Source organism: Ranitomeya variabilis, chromosome 2, assembly GCF_051348905.1.
Source record: "Ranitomeya variabilis isolate aRanVar5 chromosome 2, aRanVar5.hap1, whole genome shotgun sequence".
In the NCBI taxonomy this organism is placed as follows: domain Eukaryota; kingdom Metazoa; phylum Chordata; class Amphibia; order Anura; family Dendrobatidae; genus Ranitomeya; species Ranitomeya variabilis.
Window position 1 is genome coordinate 855,627,062 of NC_135233.1, and position 22,920 is coordinate 855,649,981.

The 22,920-nt window shown below is 45.1% G+C and overlaps 1 protein-coding gene across 3 annotated transcripts in view; it reads right to left on the reverse strand.

Annotated features, from left to right (window-relative positions):
- PCYT1A (phosphate cytidylyltransferase 1A, choline) overlaps window positions 1-21,878 on the reverse strand; it is a 39,980-nt gene extending 18,102 nt beyond the window's left edge. The window contains exons 1-2 of one of the 3 annotated variants that reach the window (XM_077290247.1): window positions 21,649-21,878; window positions 2,521-2,701 (exon numbers count right to left, since the gene is read on the reverse strand). In XM_077290247.1, the coding sequence (XP_077146362.1) occupies window positions 2,521-2,637 (117 nt within the window). In that variant the 5' untranslated portion in view covers window positions 2,638-2,701; window positions 21,649-21,878. Of the gene's footprint in view, window positions 1-2,520; window positions 2,702-16,751; window positions 16,922-21,648 lie in introns of those variants that run through there. The other 2 variants (XM_077290250.1, XM_077290249.1) reach the window with 2 other exon arrangements.
- Window positions 21,879-22,920: the final 1,042 nt, after the last annotated feature.

Sequence of the window (22,920 nt, forward strand, 5' to 3'; positions counted from 1 at the left end):
TGGTCAATTACGGGGACATTAACACTGCGAAGTGTGGGTCGTTTAATATACTGTATGCACAAGCCCACCCAGCTTCAGATGTGATTTAGTGAATTGATCAGTGCACACAGACTACGATTGCTTGACCATCGGGCGATCGGTAGCCCGTTTAGACTACAAAACCATCATGAGTGAGCAATACAAGGAACGCTCATCATGCAGTGTGAATGAACTGCTAGAGATGGTGGTCTATTTCTCCACTAGATGCTGACACTTCCGATACTATACCCAACTAGGAGTCCTTTAAATTATGAAATATGTTTTTGTATTATCACATTTTACAGCTACAGGGTGATAATCTGGGGCCCACAATGAGACATATTGTATCCATGCCAGGGGCCTAGAACTCACAACCCCCTCTCCACCATTGGATGTACTGGTTTGCAGTGGACAGCCCACATATTGAATCTGACTATATATATGACACTAAGATAGTAATGAAACTAAGATATAATTTGGACATGCTGAATTTCAACAAGAGCAATCCTTTATTCCCAAGAGAAATGAGCCGCTGCCAGCTGCGGAGCGGGCAGTGGGTCAGGAGGGCACGGCTTTACTTGCACAAGCTTTGGGGTGACGTTTCCTTAATGACACCACACTTTTTACTTTAACATTACATTATAAAGTGTCCTCCAGGTTTGTTTTTTTTCTTAATCATTAGTATGAGGACACTTCACTCTTGAACCCAATGGCCATCACACTGGGGGTAGAGCTTCTACAAGAATCTAGGACCTGAAAACTATATTTTCTCATTTTGGCTAAAGAACGGACAGTCCTCAGCAATAGCAGATGGGGTGCAGGCGCCCGCCTACTACATACCATCTAAGAAGTGATTTACAGTTTTGCTTGGCGCTCGTTATGGCATCATGCACCAGTCTGTTTGGGTAAGCCTTCTTACTAAATGAGAGCCCATTATTATTAGTTAATGGTTAAAAGTGATGTACAGTTACTCCACGTACCCATCCGCAGACTAGCCATGCGAATGCTTGTTTTCCGGCAACACTGATGGCTAATCATAGTGGGGGTGGCTATTTTCCACCAACCTCTGGATAAATTTATCTAATTTTATAAAGTCACATCATAAAATCGCAAGTAATCCAAGTATGTAAGCAATATTACTGTATGGCAAGGTCAAACCTAATGCTACTCACCACATAAAAATTGTGATAAAGTGGCTAGAGCCCCTTAGAACAAGATGGATTGTTGAAAACTCTGTTCTGAGAACCAAGAAAAATTGATCCCTCCAGTGATCCTCTATCAGGGTTTCGACTTCTATTAATATCCTGCACATGCAAATATTCTCTTCCGGGTGGAAAAAGACTAGAACTCTTGTGCCATCTATTGAGAGTAGCAATCCTAAAAGTCAATAATGACCCTTTAAAAGAAGTCCTCCACTACTTGGACAACTTCTCATACCGTTCGCTTGGCCTCCATAAAATATTAAAGCCTATACTAACCTCTCATGCTGGCGCCGTTCCCGCGGTGTCTCCCTGGGGCTGCCATGTGGTGTTGTGCCACGTCACACCGGCGCCCAATCAGCGCTGGAGTCACCATCTCCACCTCCTGTCGAATTGAGAAGGGAGAAGTCATCCGAGATCAGCTGCAGGCCGGACTTCCTCTTCATATTTGACTTGTCTGAAGGTGCGCCAGCACGGGAGGTGAGTATAAGGTTTATTATTTTATGAGGCCAAACATTTTGAACAAGAAGGGTTTGTCCTAGTAGTGGACAACCCCTTTAGTGAGCAGTCACAAGACTTAGGATAAAAAGCCAAACCAGACACGTGTTTTGGGGCGTTTGCCCCTCATCAGTGTACAGCAGGGGGTCTGGATTGTGTAAGTGGGAAGCATGCAATAAGAGCAACTAATAAGTAGCACCAGGTTCTTCTATTTCTGCCTTAACACTATCTAAGCGCTGTGACTCCAAAAGGAGACAATATAAAATGAGTTATAATTCTGACTACATAGGAACCTATCACCTTAAAGGGATAGTGTAGTCCTGGAGGAATCTTAGACAAGCACAGCAGTTTGCTTCATAATCAGGAAATACTTCAGGTATGCAAATAGGAAAGTTAAAAGGGTATTCTGTGATTTTTTTATTTTTTTTTAGGCAATATGGGTACATCATAATAGAACGGCCATTCCCCTCTGATATTTCCCAATCCTGCATTGCTGGTCACGTTATACATCATTCATGTGACTGCTGCAGCCAATCACAGGCCTTATAGCTGATTCTACCATGTATAGCACTTGACTAGTGAGGCCAGTGATTGACTTCTGCTCTCACGTGAATGATGAGTGACAAGTGACCAGCTGCAGGACGGGTGTGATGTCAGGAGAACTGTTGGATTTGCACAGGATTTGACAATGCAGTTATATATTTTTTCATATTATCACACTGGAAAATTTTTCTAAAATCATAGCACACCCCTTTAAGTACATGTCAATTTCGGAAAATGTTGCAATAAAAACAGTAATACTTACTGTCATTTGACGGGGAATCTTTGTAGGCAAAGAATCTTCATCTGTTGTCCCATTGGGACCCAAGACATCTTTTCTTCTCTTGCGAGAACCAAGCTTTGTAGTGTTCTGAAGCTCCATTGCGTAGATATGAGAGGGCGTGTGGTGGAGGTCTGTATAGATATATCATATGTTTTCTATCCACCTATTGAAAAGATAGGCAATTCATCACCAATACAGCCGTGCTACTGTTATGCTGAAAAGTTCATATGCTTGGTTTCCACAGTTATTAAAAAAAATCATGTAGTAGGAAGACTCATTTCCTGGTGGAAAGTAAGGAGATGACAGCGGTTAATGGTGGTGATCAAAGAGTCCCAATCCTTCTACTCTGAAAGGCCCTTGCACTGTCAAGGAATTACCGAAAATTAGGGAGATCCCATCTGGTAGTTGCATAAGATGCTGACCATATGTCTTCTGGAGTTCTAAGGCCAGGTTTGGCTACTGCATTGTACAAGCAGAGTTACCAGGCACTGAGGAATTCAAATACCCAAAACCCCTAAACCAGGGGCGGGGAACCCATTTACGGCCAGGGGCCACTGAGATATTTATACCATCACTCGGGGGCCATACAAAATTATCAACTTGAAATTCATCCAGCTATATTTGGGCAAACATTTAATCAAAGAAGTTAATCACTACTTGGACCACTTCTCATCATAGCCCTCGCTTGGCCCCCTTAAAACAATAAAGCGTATACTCACCTCCCGTGCTGACCCTGGTCCAGTGGTGTCAGCACTCGCGGTCCCAGGGCTCCTGTGCTGTTCTCAAATGTGACGCCGGCACCCAGTCAGCGTTGGCATCACTGTGCCTGCCTCCTGTCAATTTGAGGATGAAGAGGAAGTCAGATCATCTGCAGCGCTGACTTCCGCTTCATGTTCGATGTGTCCGAAGGTGGGGACAGTGACACTGGTGCTGATTGGGTGCCGTCGTTACATGTCACAACAGCAGGGGAGCCCTGGGACCGCGAGTGCCAACACCACGGGAATGGCGATGGCACGGTTGGAAAGCGTAACTCTTATTATTTTATCGGGGCGTGGGGGTCAAACATTTTGATCAAGAAGGGGGTTGTCCTGACTGCTATATACATCACATAGGAGACACTGGAGCTGCAGCACATACATTACAGAGGAGATGCTGGATTGGAGCATATACATCACAGGAGGGCTGTTAAATGGGAGACTGGAGTGGAGAGCGCACTGACCCTGCCCACATTGAACATCCTGCTGATGGCACACATCAGGACTTCATTGCATGTGCACAGTGTCAAGAGCAATTAAAGGGGTCGGCCTGAGCCATGCAATCCCTGGACCGAGAACTATGGTCCTCAGTAATTTGTCCAGGGGCTGTAAAGGTTCCCAACCCTGCCCTAAACCCTCAAGATAATCAAACATAAGAGCAATGTAAGGGTCCGTCGCTAAGCGTCGGCGCGACGTACCAACGCACGTTGTGAAAATTTGGCACAACGTGGGCAGTGGATGCAGTTTTTCAACGCATCCGCTGCCCACTGTAAAGTCCCGGGGAGGAGGGGGCGGAGTTCCGACCTCGCATGCGCGGTAGAAAATGGAGGACCCCACGTACGAAAAACGTTCCCTTGAACGTTTTTTCATGCCGACGGTCCGCCAAAACACAACGTATCTAGTGCACGACGGACGCGACGTATGGCCATATGTCGCGATGCGTTGGCAATACAAGTATATGGGCAAAAAACGCATCCTGCGGGCACATTTGCAGGATCCGTTTTCCCCAAAAACGACGCATTGCGACGGACGTCACACGACGCAAGTGTGAAAGATGCCTAAGCCGTCTACAAGGGCATGTAGGTCTTAGGAAGCTGAATAAACGGATATCTGCGACCCAAAGTCTTATTCCAGAGAAATCCACGGTTTTCTTTATATGGAAACTAGATGGTAGTCCGATTCTAACGCATTGGGTATTCTAGAATATTTATGTAGTTTATTTATGAAAGATTTTAGAATAATACATTGAATACACAGGATTTGGCCGGCCACGACCAATTAGCGAAGCGTGGTTCAAATACCGCGCCAATTCGTGGCCAGCCTGCGCCTGTCGCTGATTGTTCACGGCCGGCCACGCAGTACATTGCACAGCCCACGCAGTACATTGCACAGCCCACGCAGTACATTGCACAGCCCACGCAGTATATAGCAATGTGGGCATCATATCCCTGTTAAAAAAAAGAATTAAAATAAAAAATAGTTATATACTCACCTTCTGTTGGCCCCGGATCCAAGCGAAGCGGTTACCGACGCTCCTCACGCGCTCCGGTCCCAAGAGTGCATTGCGGTCTCGCGAGATGATGACGTAGCGGTCTCGCGAGACCGCCACATCATCATCTCGCTAGACCGCAATGCATGGAGCGGTCTCCGGAGCGTCGCGAGGAGCGGGAAAGGCCAGTTCTGGATCCGAGGGGCCAACGGACGGTGAGTATATAACGATTTTTTTATTTTTTTTTAATTATTTTTAACATTCGATCTTTTAACTACTGATGCTGCATAGGCAGCATCAATAGTAAAAAGGTGGTCACACAGGGTTAATAGCAGCGGTAACGGCGTGCATTACACTGCGGCATAACGCGGTCCGTTACCGCTGCCATTAACCCTGTGTGAGCGCTGACTGGAGGGGATTATGGAGCGGGAGCCGGGCACTGACTGCGGAGAGTAAGGAGCGGCCATTTTGCTGCCGGACTGTGCCCGTCGCTGATTGGTCGTGGCCGTTTTGCCGCGACCAATCAGTGACTTGGATTTCCATGACAGACAGAGGCCGCGACCGATGAATATCCGTGACAGACAGACAGACGGAAGTGACCCTTAGACAATTATATAGTACATGAAAGCTGAAACTGCTTAGTAGGGAGTGGAACAGCACAGCTCCGTCAGCGCTGGGTGCTGCATATCCGGGGCATAGGGGCGAATGTGCAGAACTTGCCAGAAAAGCAGATTGGTGAGATTGCCGAGTGTCGCACCCCACCGATCAGACACCGATGGCCTACTCCAAGGGTAGGCCATCAATGTTTAAGTCCTGACCGAACCCTTTAATTAAATATGGGGACTAAAGTGATTTGGTTCTTACATTTTTCGGCTAAAGAGTCAAAGGAGTGTATTTTTAGTCTGGAGCACCCATGCCTTTGACTGCAGCTTTAAGTAATTGCCATAGGTTACTTTCAGGCACCTAACACTGGTGTGCATTTATAGCAGCTGGAAGCTAGTGTGGGCATGTCTGGTATGTTGTGTAATACACCCCGGGGTGCCCGAGCCCAGCATGGATGTAGAAGTGGCCTGACACCTGAGTGGATAAATATAGCTGCAGCTAAGAGCACACTTCATCTGGGATTCCCGGCCATGTGCCCAGCTATGGAGTGTCACATATCAGACACAATCACACCAGTCTTGTGAGAAGAGACTCAAAAACATTATGTAGGAAAATAAACAAATAAAGCGATCCTGAGAATGGCGCTATACAGAACCCTGTCAACATGTTAAATCTCCGCTCCATTCATAGTCTATGGGATGGTCGGAAACAGTCGGAAGTGCTGTGTTCTGCTTTCTCTTGTAGTCCCATAGATAATAAACAGACTAGAGGTACAGCACATGGTCGCTCTTCAGAGTAAAAGCATACCTGGCTGAAATGGCAGAGCCAGGGTCTTATTATGCTGCCCATGGGTTGGAAAGCATAAGTCAGCTGTCAGGTTACGATCTGTGCACAGCATGGTATAGAGAAGAAGCTGGGCAGAATGATACATATCTTTCCCAATAAACCTTCAGTATAACTTGTATTTTATTCACTGAAATCCCTGGGGCTTGAATGGACAGAAGTCCAGTGGGCGGTCCTATTCTGATCGAAAGCCACCTCTGTATGCAGGCTCATTCAGGAAGACCGTCAATCACTGAAAAGGGCCGCCCACTGGACTCATAAGCATGCAAACACCAGGGATGTCAATAAACAAAATGAAACATCCCCCCTCCCCCCCAAAAAAAAAAAAAAAATTAAAAAAATGATATATTAGCTTCTATAACATTCTGCCTGCAGCTTAGATCCTGTTTTCAACATGACAGGTTCCCTTTAAAGATCCCCTACTATGTGGATCTCTGCAGTACCTGTCACTATAGCGGTTATCTTGTACAGCAGTGTATGGCTTGTTTTGAGATTATATCATGGACAGCCATCATAACAAGATGTTCTGTACATAAAACACCTTTCTTTGTGGTTAATGGGGAAAAAACATTAAAAATAAGTTTCTTGATTAGTGTAAATTGTCATTTGCGGTGTGCTCAGCTAACCCGGCTCCATTACAATGCCCACAGATGGAAGCATACATCACGGCAACGATCATGTCCGACGCTATACAAAATATCATAGCAGCAGATTTAACTTGGAGGAGGACGGTGGTTGACACATCAGAAAATGTATGTAAGTTGCAATCTTATCGCCGTCTGTCTCCGGTATACTTGCCAAATTGCTGATACAGATTGAAACAGATACAGAAATAAACCCAGCGGCTAAAACCCAAAACTTCCCCAACTATCCAACTGGAGAGGACTGGCTTTTGGCTGTGTGCTAGACCTGGTGTTAACGCAGAAAGATGGCAACAGCCACGAACAGCAGGTCTGCAGATAGTGGACTGTGAGAAGAGCAGGTCTGGATGCACATTTACAGGCCGGGTAATATTTTAGGCTGGAGATAGGATGATACCGCCAGCTAGAAGTGTTGGTTAACCCTTTCACAACCTTTGATGCACTTGTATGTCAAAGGTTGTGTCCCTACCTTTGATGCGGGCTCACGTGCCGACCCTGCATCTTTTCCCACTTATGTTAAATCTTGCTGTTAATTTCTGACAGTGGCATTTAACACACACTGGCATGGGGAATGTCATTGTATGCTCCCATTGGCGCAGCAGTGATCGTGGGGCGCCGATGAGTTGTCATGACCAGGGCTGTGATGTCAGTGTCCATTTTGGTGAAGTCGGTATAAAATGGACCAACTCCTAAAATATAGAATAAATTGGGTACAGTATATCAATGCAAGATACGCTGTAAATGTTTTCAGAAGAATTTGGGAAATGTCCTATAAATATCTATTCTGTTCCTGATCTGAGGATCTCGGCTTTTAGCAGAGATAAATCTGTGCTGCACTTTATGCACATGCTCAGTAGTGACCAGTGCTGTGAGGTCGGAGTCAGGAGCAAGCGAGGAGCTGGAGGTTTGGCTTACCAATTCCACAGCCCTGGTCATGGCAGCTGGGGGTCTGCTGATGATCCCCCTGTGAAATCCAGCCTGTGGTTGGCGTTCATAGGACATTGTGATTTTAGATTTACATAGCAGTGCTGAGATACTGCTACGTATAGCGGAAGAGATCAGGTGATTGCAGCTTAACGTCCCATAAAGGGACTATTAACACTTTAGAGACAGGGCCAATTTTTTAAAAATCTGACCAGTGTCGCTTTATGCGGCAAAAACTCTGGAACTCTTCAACATGTCCTAGTGATTCTGAGATTGCTTTTTGTGGCACATTATAATTTATGATATTGCTAAATTCAGGTAGATATGTTATGTGTTTATTTATAGAAAATATCAGAAAAATAGCAATTTTCAAACTTTGAATGATTATCCCATTAATCCAGATACCACATATCACAGAAAAACATTAATAAATAACATTTCCCTCAGGCCTGCTTTATATTAGCACCGTTTGTAAAATTTTATTTTGTTAGCATTTCAGGAGGTTTAAAAATGTAGCTGCCATTTGTCATTTTTTTAAGGAAATTTACAAAATTTTTTTTTTTTTAGGGACCTATCCAGTTTGAAGTGGCTTTGGGGGTCCTATATATTGGAATCCCCCAAAATTGTTACCATTTTAAAAAGAACACCTCCTGACATACTGAAAACTGCTGACAGATAGTATATTAACCCTTCAGGTGCTTTTCAGAAATTTATGCAAAGTGACATAACAGGAATGAAAAATTGTATTTTACCACCTAAATGTCACCAATTAGGGAACAGGTTACTATAGCGGGCAGACTCTAAGGCCGCTATTTGGCCATGAATTGCCATGGGCCAACATCAGGACCAGACAATCTTTAGCTCAGGGTGTTGATGGGGTTAAAGAGGAAGCCCCCACAGTCTGTTAACCATTTAGATGATGTAGTCACTATTGACAGCAGCATCTAAGGGGTTAAACAGATATGGACAGTGCCAACACTGATAGTGGCTGATACAGCAAGTTGTCAGCTATAGTGTACAGCCGACATCTGCCGGATTGTCACCTGTGTGGGGGGATGCTATTCTCATATCTCAGGTCAGTTGAAAGACGTATTGGTGGTTATTAAGGGGTTAAATATGGGGGGGGGGTCGTTTTTTTGTTTGTGTTTTTTTTTTTTCTAAAGCCTTCAAATCACCCCCTTTTTGCCCCATTAAAAATAACATGACCAGAATAAAAATGAATTAATCTGAACAGTAAACAAGATAAAGAGAAAAAAATAAAAATCAAAACGCCAGAATTACGCTTTTACTCCTGTCGCAACATTGGAATAAGAGGCGATCAAAATATTATATCTACCTCAAACATGGTATCAGTAAAAAAAAGGCTATGGTACTCGGAGCAAAAAATAAAAAGGAATCACAGACATGCATGCCGAAAAATGAAAACATTACAGTTCTTGGAAAATTGTGACAAGCAAATTTTTTTTTTCTTACAAATTTTTTATCAAAAGTGCAACTCAGCCCCCCCCCCAAAAAAAAACAAAAAAAAACAAACACAAGCTTGCATGGCTAGGTGTATGGAAAAATACAAAATTATGGCTCTTGGAAGAAATGAAGGAAAAAGGAAAACATGGAAAATCGCATGTGCGGGGCAGGGGTTAATGCTGGACGGGACAGTATGGAGGGAGTGCTTGATACAAGAATACAGAGTACAGAAAAAGTGGGAACCCCTAGATGTAAGTATACTGCAGATAAGGGAGGATGGTACAAGATCTTGCTGAGAGAGCAGCAAGATGCAGAAGCAGAGATCCTGATTACAGTGATGTCCCACTTACTAGGCTGTGTTAAGCTGTTTAAATAAAATCAGTGTTTTATCAGCAGGAGGTTGTCACTAGAGGACTGGGTGTCTTGTGTCTCCTGGTCCAACCCTTAACCCCTTCATGACCGTGGGATTTTCCATTTTTCTGTATTCGGTTTTCACTCCCCTCCTTCCCAGAGCCATAACTTTTTTTATTTTTCCGTCAATTTGGCCATGTGAGGGCTTATTTTTTGCGGGACGAGTTGTACTTTTGAACGACGTCATTGGTTTTACCATGTCGTGTACTAGAAAACGGGAAAAAAATTCCAAGTGCGGTGAAATTGCAATAAAAGTGCAATCCCACACTTGTTTTTTGCTTGGCATTTTTGCTAGGTTCACTAAATGCTAAAACTGACCTGCCATTATGATTCTCCAGGTCATTACGAGTTCATAGACACCTAACATGACTAGGTTATTTTTTACCTAAGTGGTGAAAAAAAAATTCCAATCTTTGCTAAAAAAAAAATAAAAATATTGCGCCATTTTACGATACTCGTAGCGTCTCCATTTTTCATGATCTGGGGTCGGTCGAGTGCTTATTTTTTGCGTGCCGAGCTGGCGTTTTTAATGATACCATTTTGGTGCAGATACGTTCTTTTGATCGCCCGTTATTGCATTTTAATGCAATGTCACGGCGACCAAAAAACGTAATTCTGGCGTTTCAAATTTTTTTCTCATTACGCCGTTTAGCGATCAGGTTAATGCTTTTTTTTTTTTATTGATAGATCGGGCGATTCTGAACGTGGCGATACCAAATATGTGTAGGTTTGATTTTTTTTTATTGATTTATTTTGATTGGGGCGAAAGGGGGGTGATTTAAACTTTCATGTTTTTTTTTATTTTTTTAACTTTTTTTTTTTTTTTACTTTTGCCATGCTTCAATAGCCTCCATGGGAGGCTAGAAGCAGGCACAACTCGATCGCCTCTTCTACATAACAGCGATCATCAGATCGCTGCTATGCAGCAGAAAATCAGGTGTGCTGTGAGCGCCGACCACAGGGTGGCGCTCACAGCTACCGGCGATCAGTAACCATAGAGGTCTCAAGGACCTCTATGGTTACAATACTGAAGCATCGCCGACCCCCGATCATGTGACGGGGGTCGGCGATGACGTCATTTCCGGCCGCCCGGCCGGATGCGGTAGTTAAATGCCGCTGTCTACGTTTGACAGCGGCATTTAACTAGTCAATAGCGGCGGGTGAATCGCGATTTCACCCGCCGCTATTGCGGGCACATGTCAGCTGTTCAAAACAGCTCACCCAGGATTTGCTGAACGATACTTGTCCTTTATTGAACAATCACAACATCACGGACTTTGTTACACGGAGAGGCGGCAGGTAGAGGGAGGGTTGCGGGGAGTGAGGAGAGGACGACGGCCGTTTCGCGCTTGTGCGCTTCCACGGGTCCAGGACCTCTGTGTAACAAAGTCCGTGATGTTGTGATTGTTCAATAAAGGACAAGTATCGTTCAGCAAATCCTGGGTGAGTGCCACTTCTTTTCTTCTTATTTCGTTGGATAATTGGCTATATTTTCATCAAGTGGAGCACCACTCTTATATTGCTAGTTATAGACGTACTACACATGTCCTGCAAAGAATCCTGTCTTCAAAGATACGAGTGTGGATTCACATCACCTGGTGCCGTTCGTTTTGCTACTTTTTGAATTTTGTTCAAAACAGCTGACATGTCCCGGCTTTGATGCGGGCTCACCGCGGAGCCCTGCATCAAAGCAGGGGACCTGACGTCGGACGTACTATCCCGTCCGACGTCAGGAAGGGGTTAACCACCACTGATTAGCAGCGGTCAATATAGTGTGTAGACAGAAAGCTGCCAATCAGCAGTGTGGGCGGAGTTACACAGGGCTGAACATTCTGAGCTCTGCTAAATCTGCAACAGAGAAAACTGATTCTTTCAGAACTACTGCACCCAGTAAACCAAGTAGTACATCACTGAAATCAGTGTCTCTGTCCCTACCTGTTGTCAGAATACATAGCAAAAACCTGCTGACGGATTGCCTTAAAAAAAACACAACAAAAAAAAACCAGAAAGTGAATCATGCACCAACAGGACCCACACCCTGTTACTGAGTGCGGCATAGGCTCAAAATAACAGCAGGATGTTTTCCGACATTTTTCTAAGTAGAATAGTACAGCAGTGAGTCACTAACATAGTTCTGATGCCCTGCCCTCTTTTTACATTCATTTGTGCCTAAAAACTGGAAGCAGGGCCCAAACAGCATATTATACACATTATCGTCAGAAATCTGGCCCTCTGTGTCTTTCCCATACACGTATAACATGATTTTTTTTATTGTTTTTTCTCAAGTGTGTAGTGAAGATTCAGCAGCTCTTAGCTCAAATGATACAGATGATGTGATGCCTACGGGTTGTGCCCAATTTACAGACTACTTTTAATGGTGAAGAATATAAGGAGGGAATATTTTTCCTGTGATTCTAAAGTGTGAGGCTCTCACTATCCCCATAGACAAACTAAATACCCTGAAAAAACACTAAGCAGCTTGGGGAAAGGTTTATTTTAAGGATGGTCGTCGCCTAAAACCAAACAGTCTAATAATAGAAAAAGAGAAGGTTACTCCCTTTTTTTGCATTAAAATTCTGCACATTAAATGGGTATATATATATGTGTGTGTGTGTGTGTGTGTGTGTGTGTGTGTGTGTGTGTGTGTGTGTGTGTGTGTGTGTGTGTGTGTGTGTGTGTGTGTGTGTGTGTGTGTGTGTGTATATATATATATATATATTTTTTTTTTTTTTTTTAGAATAATGCTACTCACGTGGGAGCGATCTGAGTCCTGCTTCTTACTTCTTTAGCAAAGCCACACAATCCAGGAGGTCTACACACGTCCAAACACAGAACCATGTGTGAGATAAATAGGTCCCATTTTACAATGTTAACCACACACCCAGGGGTGGAGATAACGTGAGCAGCCACCGGCCCTAACTCTTTACAGCTGGCCCCATCATGGACAATTACCCCCACTTAGTACTATGTGTGCTAGAGTATTACTCCAGGTTTTACATCACAGAGGACATCCACCTCTGTGATACATATCTCCCATCCACTATGTGTCTGGCAGCCACCTTACTATATATACTATATATATATATTTTTCATTAAACACCCTCATATATAACCTGGGAATGATCCTACAGGATGTGATGAGCACTCTAAAGCTTCTGAACTTGGGAACTGAAGGAACGATAGGATTTAGAAGAAATGTGAAGATTAAATTGCAGATCTGCTTTTTTCTGTCTGGCATGCCCAAGTCTCAGATTTCAGGCTATATATAACTTTGCCTAATAATCCAGGTTACTAGGTTGCCCAGTCATAGTCATGGGGCCTTTAAAAAAAAAAAGACAGACAGTAATAGCTTTGCCCTGTGCCCTAGTATTACAAGAAGTGTAAATGTCACGGTCTATGACAGCTGGGAGATCATGGAGGGTACTGGCAAGTACAGCCTGTAATACAGTGGCTTGCGAAAGTATTCACCCCCTAGATGATTTTTATGTTCTGCTACTTCACAACCTGGAATTTCACTTTTGAGGGTTTGTATCAGTTGATGTAAAGAACGTGCGTACATGAAGGATTGTTGTAGTACCATGTGTCTTCCATTTGATAATGGATTTGATAGTGCTCTGGGGTGGGGGGGGATCACCAGAGATTGGGATTATTATTATTTATCAAATATATTATTATTCCTGTCACTAAGTATGTGACTTATGAAGGTAATTGCTTGCACTAGAAGTTTTTAGGGGCTTCATACCAGAAGCGGTGAATACATATGCACATGCGCATTTTTAGTCATTTGATGCCATACATTTAATTTCTCACTTTACTAATTTAGACTATTTAGTGCTGATACATCACACACAAATCAGATTACAAAAATATTTAAAAGGTTGTAATGTCTCAAAATAGGTAAAAAACCAACGGGGTGAATACTTTCACAAGCCACTGTATATGTCCAGAGCATTAGACATATAGTGTATGGCATAGACTGCTCAGGACCCACTTATCACCCAGTGCTGAGAGCTCTTGAAAAGACCATCTCTTCTACATTATATTGATTGTCTATTGGTTTAATAACTGATGCGTAATATCCCCCTACAGTAATCTGTGTTAGGAACTGGATCCAAACGGGAAACTGTATGAAATGTGTTATCCGACAAAAGACATGTATCATCTATCAACAGGAGAGGTGCTAGACGTAGGATCACTGGGGGCTTCACTTATCACTAGGACAGGGTGCAGTTTACATACAATATATACAGAGCAGGAGTGGTCACGTGCGACAATCCAAACTGACATGGTGCACTGGAGGGCAACAGGAGACATAGGACTCTCCTTCTGTTTATACAGTAAATGTTTTCGTGGATTTGCCCCCTTTAAAGGCACACTATGGCTTAGGGCCACTTTGAATATTATAAGGAGTTTCCCAAAGCTCAGTAGAATGTCTAAAAAATTCATATAGCGGACATTTCATCTCACCTGATATGTCTGCTTCAGTAAACACGTACATTTCTAATGAAGGGACGGCCACCTAATGGTAACGCCCAGTTGTCAATTTAGGTTTACAGTTCTAGGAGGAGTAACAGAACAAAAGGCACAAAAGCAGAATTCTAAAAAATGAAGCTGCAGAATTATTTCATGGCCAAAACAAAAGCAAAAACAGGTGAGGAGAGCCAAAGATTTCTGTGTCCATAACAATATGGCAAATATACTTGCCATGTCTAAAATGTTCCTTTTGTCGCAGAATTCTCCTACTCTCCTTGTTAATGGATGCGAAGGTTAGATTACAATAGATGCCACATCATGGCCTGGCATTGTGAACCGGAACTAGTACTGCAGAGCACATAGGTGACCCGAGACTAGTACTGCAGAGCACATAGGTGAACTGAAACTGGAACTGCAGAGCACATAGGTGAACCGAGACTAGTATTGCAGAGCACAGAGGTGAACCAAAACTAGTACTGCAGAGCACATAGGTGAACCGAGACTAGTACTGCAGAGCACAGAGGTGAACTGAAACTGGAACTGCAGAGCACATAGGTGAACCGAGGCTAGTACTGCAGAGCACAGAGGTGAACCAAGACTAGTACTGCAGAGCACAGATGAACTGAAACTAGTACTGCAGAGCACATAGATGAACTGAAACTAGTACTGCAGAGCACATAGATGAACTGAAACTAGTACGGCAGAGCACAGAGGTGAACCGAGGCTAGCACTGCAGAGCACAGAGGTGAACCGAGACTAGTACTGCAGAGCACAGAGATGAACTGAAACTAGTACTGCAGAGTACAGAGGTGAACCGAGACTAGTACTGCAGAGCACAGAGGCGAACCAAAACTAGTACTGCAGAGCACATAGATGAACTGAAACTAGTACTGCAGAGCACAGAGGCGAACCGAGGCTAGTACTGCAGAGCACAGAGGGGAACCGAGGCTAGTACTGCAGAGCACAGAGGTGAACCGAGGCTAGTACTGCAGAGCACAGAGGTGAACCGAGGCTAGTACTGCAGAGCACAGAGGTGAACCGAGACTAGTACTGCAGAGCACAGAGGTGAACCGAAAGAGCACATAGGTGAACCGAAACTAGTGCTGCAGAGCACATAGGTGAACCGAGACTAGTACTGTAGGCCACATAGGTGAACTGAAACTAGTACTGCGGCCACATAGGTGAACCAAGACTAGCACTGCAGAGCACATAGGTGAACCAAGACTAGTACTACAGAGCACATAAGTGCTGAGCAGCATTTTCACAATTGTAGAGAGGAAGATTCTACATATTGGCAATACAAACAGATTTAGTGAATAAAGTGCTCAAAAACGAGACTATCTTAAAGTGAATCTCTCAGCAGTTTTATGTAGCTAGATACCCTGATTGTCAGGGCTGTGGAGTCAGAGATACTTTTGAATGAAGTCCAGTAGTTCTGATCAAATTGCCACTTATCTTTGGTGATGCAGAGTCTACCGATTTATGAACTGCAGGTTCACTGCTCTTCTGTGGCTGGAAGAGCTGCAGGAAAAAAACATGGCCTGCAATCCAATTAGTATTACCTGGCATACGTTATATGCCGCACTCCGAGCAGCACAAACCCAATGACATATTCCCTATAAGGCTGGAATGGCACCAGCGTATGGCATCCAAAGCCAGAGCTGCTGCGTGCGGAGCCGAGTGTCAGTGCTATGTGCTCCCATCCTCTCACATGAGAATCCCAGCACAGCTATGGAGGAGACCTCGAAACTAATTTCTCCATCTCTTCCATTGCCTGACTCGGTGAATATCAGACTGCACTGGGATGACATCCGACTGCAGTCCGATGTTTCACATGCACCTATACACTTGTATGGGTAGGAGTGAGCCAAGTCTCGCTGCCATTACTCTCTCATGTCGAATCGGCATGAGAAAATAATGGCAGATCTGAGCTGCCCTATAGATTAACACTGGCCTGAGTGTTCTATTGCATCGCACTCGGCCATGTTATACGCTAGTGTGGCCGTATAAAACCAGAACAGGAAAAACTAGTTGCGTCAGGGTTTTGATTCAGCATTTTCTGGTATGGCTTAAGAAAAATCAATTCCAAAGCTGCCCCTATACTTTGAAGGCACACAGATGCACACGGATGCCATCCATATGCTGTATGTGTTTTACATGGACCAATAGACCTGTATTGGCCCTTGTCATCCATGCTGCTGGTAAAAAACTGACATGTCTCTGTGTGGTTTACATGGACACACAGCAAACACACAGACATGAGTGCAGCACAATAGATTATGATGGGTACGTGCGGTATCTGGGGAAAAAAAACAAACAGATGTCACAAGTAATGCAAACACGGACATGTGAACGGGGTCTAAATGGTCCTTATATTGTGCAGATGGGGTCTGTGCATATAGAGACTCCTCCAGGAACATTATCACAGTCAGTAGAGGGAGAAATTTCAATAATCACAGATATAAACACTTAATAAATAGCTAAATATTTTACCGGCTTCAAGCCTGGACATCACTTTACCATATTGATATAGAATGGACTAAATTGCAGAAAACCCTTGGAGCTTTACAACAGACATCCCAACGAGGCAGAATACGTATTAGAACTCACCTTTTGGATTACTGCTCCTCTGCAGGCTCACCGCACACAGTCCCCATTAGAGATCTACAAGACACTAGATCACGCTCCAGTATAGGAGGGATCAAGATGCTGGGCACACAGAGGAACGCTCAGGGTCGCTGGGAAGTCTGCATCTGCTGCCCTAATACCTGCTTATGTGTAAGTGACACTCTGTACTTTGTCCAGTTCATTCCTCATGATAACTGCTGACATGTTTAAAGGTCAGAATGAAAGTCAATGATATCCTGAGTGCTGCACACTCGTCATACATATTGCACATGCCCCATAATATACAAAGTAATCAGATTAAATAAATATATGCCAGCACAGGGGTCTCTGTGCATTCATCAGAAATACATAGCGTCCGCATTACTGTTTGTTAATTAAATGGTTCAGTTCAGGAGCAGAATATTGAAATTAACTGAAGTGATGGATTTATCTCATGATTGACTCCAGCGGTGCCTGCAGGACTCTAGTGACTAGAAGGGCCCTGTCACACGTCTGTTTATTTCCGGTACCGGAGATATCTGTGTGTGTACTGCATGTGGCACATGTGTGGCAACCGTGTGCCACAACAGTACCACACAGACAGCCGCCAGGGAAGAAGCGCTACAGTAAGTGCTGGTGCTGAAGCCGGCTGTCATCATGATGATGAGCGTTATATTGAAGTCCGAAAGACAGCAGGAGGGGGCTTTTGGGACTGTTACCCCCATCATCCGACACCTGCTGCCACTAATAACAGTGACAGTAGGTGTGGAGGATCGGGGTATTCCACAGCCACCGACTGCGATAGTTCGGAAATAAATGAATGAAAAACCCGACGTGGGTTCACCCCTATTTTCTTGAACCAGCCAGACAAAAAACTCACAGCTGGACCCCCAGCTGCCAGCTTCTGCAAGGTTGGTTATCAAGAATAAAGGGGTCCCCCACAATGTTTTTTAATTATTTAAATACTTTAGAAAAAACTACGTGGGGTCCCCCATTTTTGACAACCAGCCTTGCTAAAGCTCAAAGCTGGGGGCTGCTATACTCAGGCTGGTAAGGGGCCACTGATATAGGCACCCCCCGCCTAAAAACAGCAGCCCACAAAAAGGCACATCTATAAGATGCGCCTCTTCTGGCCCTTTGCCCGGCTCTTCCTACTTGCCCTGTAGCGGTGGCAAGTGGTGTAATATTTGTGGGAATGATGTCACCTTTCAGGTGACATCAAGCCCACGGCTTAGTGATGCAAAGGCGTCTATAAGACACCCATCACATCTTGGCACCGTCCTGGTTGAAAACTGTATATCCCCCAGATATGGATTACGGCGTGGGACACAACCACGGACAGGTATGGCATATTGTTGATTTATTATTTTACTTTTATTACAGGAGATCGATGGCGTCGGGGAATTAGGTGTGGCAGTAAGTTTACTTTAATTTAGAACATTAAAAGGAGTCTGTCATTTTTTTCAATTAGTAATGGATAGATGTCTTATAGACGCCTCTCCGTTACTAAGCCGTGGGCTTGATGTCACCTGAAAGGTGACATCAACCCCACAAATATTACCCCACTTGCCACGGCTACAGGGCAAGTGGGAAGAGCCAGGCAAAGCGCCACAAAAGGTACATCTAATAGATGCCCCATTTCTGGGCTGCTGTGGGCTGCTGTTTTTAGGCTGGGGGGCCTATATCAATGGCCCCTTACCAGCCTGAGACTATCAGCCCCCATCTATGAGCTTTAGCAAGACTGGTTGTCAAAAATGGGGGGACCCCACGCCAGTATTTATAGTATACAATATTAATATAATAACACAATATTGTATCTTAAAAAAAATATATTTTATCTTACAGTTATTAGGTTCTTTAGAAGGAAGATCTAGAGATTTATTCTGACGGAATATAGGCTGAACTGGATGGACGAATGTCTTTTTTCGGCCTTGCTAACTATGTTACTATTATTTAAATAATTAAAAAAAAAAAAAAGTTTTATCTGGTTGGTTCAATAAAATAAGGGGGAACCCAAGTTGCGTTTTTCATTCATTTATTACCGAACGATCGCAGCCGGCGGCTGTGGAATACCCTGATCATCTGCACCCACTGTCACTGTTATTAGCGGCAGTAGGTGTCGGATGATGGGGGTAACAGTCCTAAAAGCCCCCACCTGCTGTCATAGTTTGGACTTTAATATAACTTTCATCATTCTCCTCTGCTCACGCCAATCGCCGGCAGTGCAGGGGAGAATGATGAGAGCCGACTTCAGCACCTGCTGCCGGGGAACAGCGTTTACTGTAGTGCGTCTTCCCTGGCGGCCGTCAGTGTCACACAGAGGACATCAATGTGTATTCTCCAAGTGCGGGCCGTTTTGCCGTCAATGCTGACAGCAAAAAACGGACATGTCAGCATCTTTTGCCCACGGACACACGGTCCGTGGAAACACACTGACATGTGCACAGACCCATTCATTTGAATAGGTCTACGTGTGTACACGTCTCTGGTACGTTTGAAAACTGTCACTACATGTACCGGAGAAACGGACGTGTGAAAGGGGCCTAACAGGGTCAGACGAGAAGCCGTCACGGGGTCTGTCCTTTACAAGACAAAATTACTCAGCATGGCGCACTGCTCTATTCACTATTTTTGCCTAGATCTGACTGCGGCTCCACAGCTGATGTGAGCAGAGACTGAATACCTGCAATCTTACACAACAGAATCCCAGTCATCTTGCCTCCTGTCCAGTGTCGGACTGGAAGTGCTGGCGACACCTATTAATCTGTGCCAACTGGACTGGGTGAATGTAGATAACAAGAGCATATCTCAACAACACACGATCTGAGTATATTACAGCTTTACAGGCTCCATAATAAAAATAATAATTGGGAAACAATTTTGCATTTGTGATTCCATTTAAGAACACTCAGCAAACGTATCCAGGGATGTACAACAACAAACTAAAAAATATGCTCCTTAAGTTAAAATCCACATGTCTGACCAACATTACAATGTCTGCCAGTCTGCCATCACTCACGGCAAGGTGAGATCAGGCTCAGCGTCTGCATACATTTTCCACTACCACGTAGCATTGGCCTGATTTATAAGCCCAGCGTGATACAGGCAGGGTGCCCAAGACCTAAAGAAAGACGCTCCTATGTCTCGTACATTGCTGCATCTAAAGCTGTCTGACATGTACAATGTGTGCGCGCGTGTACCATACCATCCTTGCCACCGGAACCTGCCGCTTGCATGGAGCGGTCACCGAAGCGTCGCGAGGAGCGGGAAAGGCGGCAGATGGTGAGTATAGCAGGTTTTTTTTTTTATTTTTTAATTATTTTTAACATGACATATTTTTACTATTGATGCCGCATAGGTAGCATCAATAGTAAATAGTTGGGGACACACAGGGTTAATAGCAGCGGTAAGAGTGCGTTACACCGCGGCCCGTTACCGCTGCCATTAACCCTGTGTGAGCGGTGACTGGAGGGGATTATGGAGCGGGCGCCGGGCACTGACAGCAGGGGAGGGACTAATCGGACTGTGCCCGTCGCTGATTGGTCGTGGCAGCCATGACAGGCAGCTGCCGAGACCAATCAGCGACGCGGGATTTCCATGACGGAAGTTGAGGACAGAAAGACGGAAGTACCCCTTAGACAATTATATATATATATAGACATAGTGGAATGTGTTGAGAACAATAAAACCTAAAAATCATCAACGTAAATCACAACTAATATCCCCCGGAGGTCTGAAGTTGGAATGATGCTTTAAATCAAAGTGGAAAATGAAGTTACAGGCTGATCCAACTTCAGTGGAAATGCCTCAAGAGAAGGAAATGATGCACAGTAGTGTGTGGCCACCAAGTGCCTGTATGACCTCCCAACACCTAGGTATGCTCCTGATGAGGCAGCAGATGGTCTCCTGAGGGATCTCCTCCCAGACCTGGACTAAAGCATCCGCCAACTCCTGGACAGTCTGTGGTGCAACGTGACGTTGGTGGATGGTGAGAGACATGATGTCCCAGATGTGTTCTATCGGATTCAGGTCTGGGGAACCGGCGGGCCAGTCCATAGCTTCAACGCCTTCATCTTGCAGGAACTGCTGACACACTCCAGCCACATGAGGTCTGGCATTGTCCTGTATGAGGAGGAACCCAGGGCCAACCGCACCAGCATATGGTCTCACAAGGGGTCTGAGGATCTCATCTCAGTACCTGCACAAAGGAGGCAGGCAGACAGCCAGAGACATAGTGCCCCATGTGCCAAGAGCTGGTATTACCAAAGCCTGGTGTGTAACCTGCACACAGGAGGCAGGCAGACAGCCAGAGACATAGTGCCCCCTGTGCCAGGAGCTGATACTGCCATAGGCTGGTGCGTAGCCTGCACACAGGAGGCAGACTGACAGCCAAAGACATGGTGCCCCCTGTGCCAGGAGCTGGTAGTGCCATAGGCTGGTGTGTAGCCTGCACACAGGAGGCAGACTGACAGCCAAAGACATGGTGCCCCCTGTGCCAGGAGCTGGTAGTGCCATAGGCTGGTGCGTAGCCTGCACACAGGAGGCAGACTGACAGCCAAAGACATGGTGCCCCCTGTGCCAGGAGCTGGTAGTGCCATAGGCTGGTGTGTAGCCTGCACACAGGAGGCCAACTGACAGTCAGAGTAAAGGTGCCACCTGTGCCAGGAGATGGTACTGCCAAAAGCTGGTGTGTAACCTGTACACAGGAGACCGACTGACAGTCAGAGACATGGTGCCCCCTGTGCCAGGAGCTGGTACTGCCAGTCATCCCTACAGACATGCCCCATGCCCCGACCATACTGGAGGTACAGAGATCAGTAGGAGCAGCCTGTACCTCCCTGCATCCATCTAATCCGCCCCCTTCTCACAGGATCACCCCACTCATTGTGTACATAGATACCTGTTACTATGTACGCCGCCAATTACTTTCCGGGCTGCAAAAGTGGAAACTAGCGCTCCGTGAGCGGTCCGTGCCTCTATATACGGTGCAGAGCAGCAGCTCACCTCCCGGTGTGTCCGTGTCCAGTCCGGGCGGGGCTACTTAGTGTCATAGTCTGACAGCACCGTCCGGAAGTACAGCTCATAGCCAGCATTATAGGGAGCAGCGATGTAAACCGCCCGCCGGGTACTAGAGGACGGACTGGAGCGTTCCGGTGTCAGCGCCGCAGTGTGGCCGTCAGACAGGACGCGTGTCTCCGGTGTGGTGCATGGGGTGGGCACGGACCCTGTAGCGCCGCACACCCACAGGGAGGCCCGAGCCCTCTGTGCCCAGGCTGTAGTGTGCTGCTCATCCTCGGATCACACGGCGGGGGCAGCTCTTTCCTGGCCAGATAGAACAGCTTATAAAAACGCTGGAAAGGCTCGTTCACACCACCATATTGTCGGTGTCATCCGTGGAAAACAGCCAGCACTCTGACCAATGTTCCTTACAATGGGTGAGACTCGCCCATTCTAGTCTATGGGGTTGAAAAAACAAACCCGTCCAGTACAGCACCCACTCTTTACAGATACATTGCTGGTCTGTAGGGTAAGTTCACAGGAGGTTTTTTTCTACAGCAAGACCTGATCTCTTGGCAGAAAAAATCTGGTTTTTTTGTGATTTTTGGCATGCTAGTTGTCTCTTGTGCATGCTGATAAAGTTTAGTGTTGGAAAGAAAAAGTCCTATTCTGTAGAATCAGGTATTGGCACAAAAAATGCAACAAAACCTCGTATCTGCTTTTTCGTGCATTTTTTTTTTTTTTTTTTTTAATTTTTTTTACCACCCATTCATTTCAATGGGTGAAAAACACTGAAAGAAGTGACATGCTCCATTGTGCAAAAAAACATGCAAAGCACAAAACAACAAGTTGAGATTTCTGCAATCTAGACTCTGCTGCTACTGTAAAAAGCGGCTGAAAATTTGCATTAAAAAACGTACACAAGAAAAGCTGCAAAATCGCCTAGTGTGAACTTAGCCTTAAGGTACCGTCACACTCCGCAACTTTGCAAAGAGAACGACAACAATCCGTGACGTTGCAGCGTCCTGGATAGCGATCTCGTTCTGTTTGACACGCAGCAGCGATCTGGATCCCGCTGTGATATCGCTGGTCGGAGCTAGAAGTCCAGAACTTTATTTCGTTGCCAGGTCGGCGTGTATCGTCATGTTTGACAGCAAAAGCAACGACGCCAGCA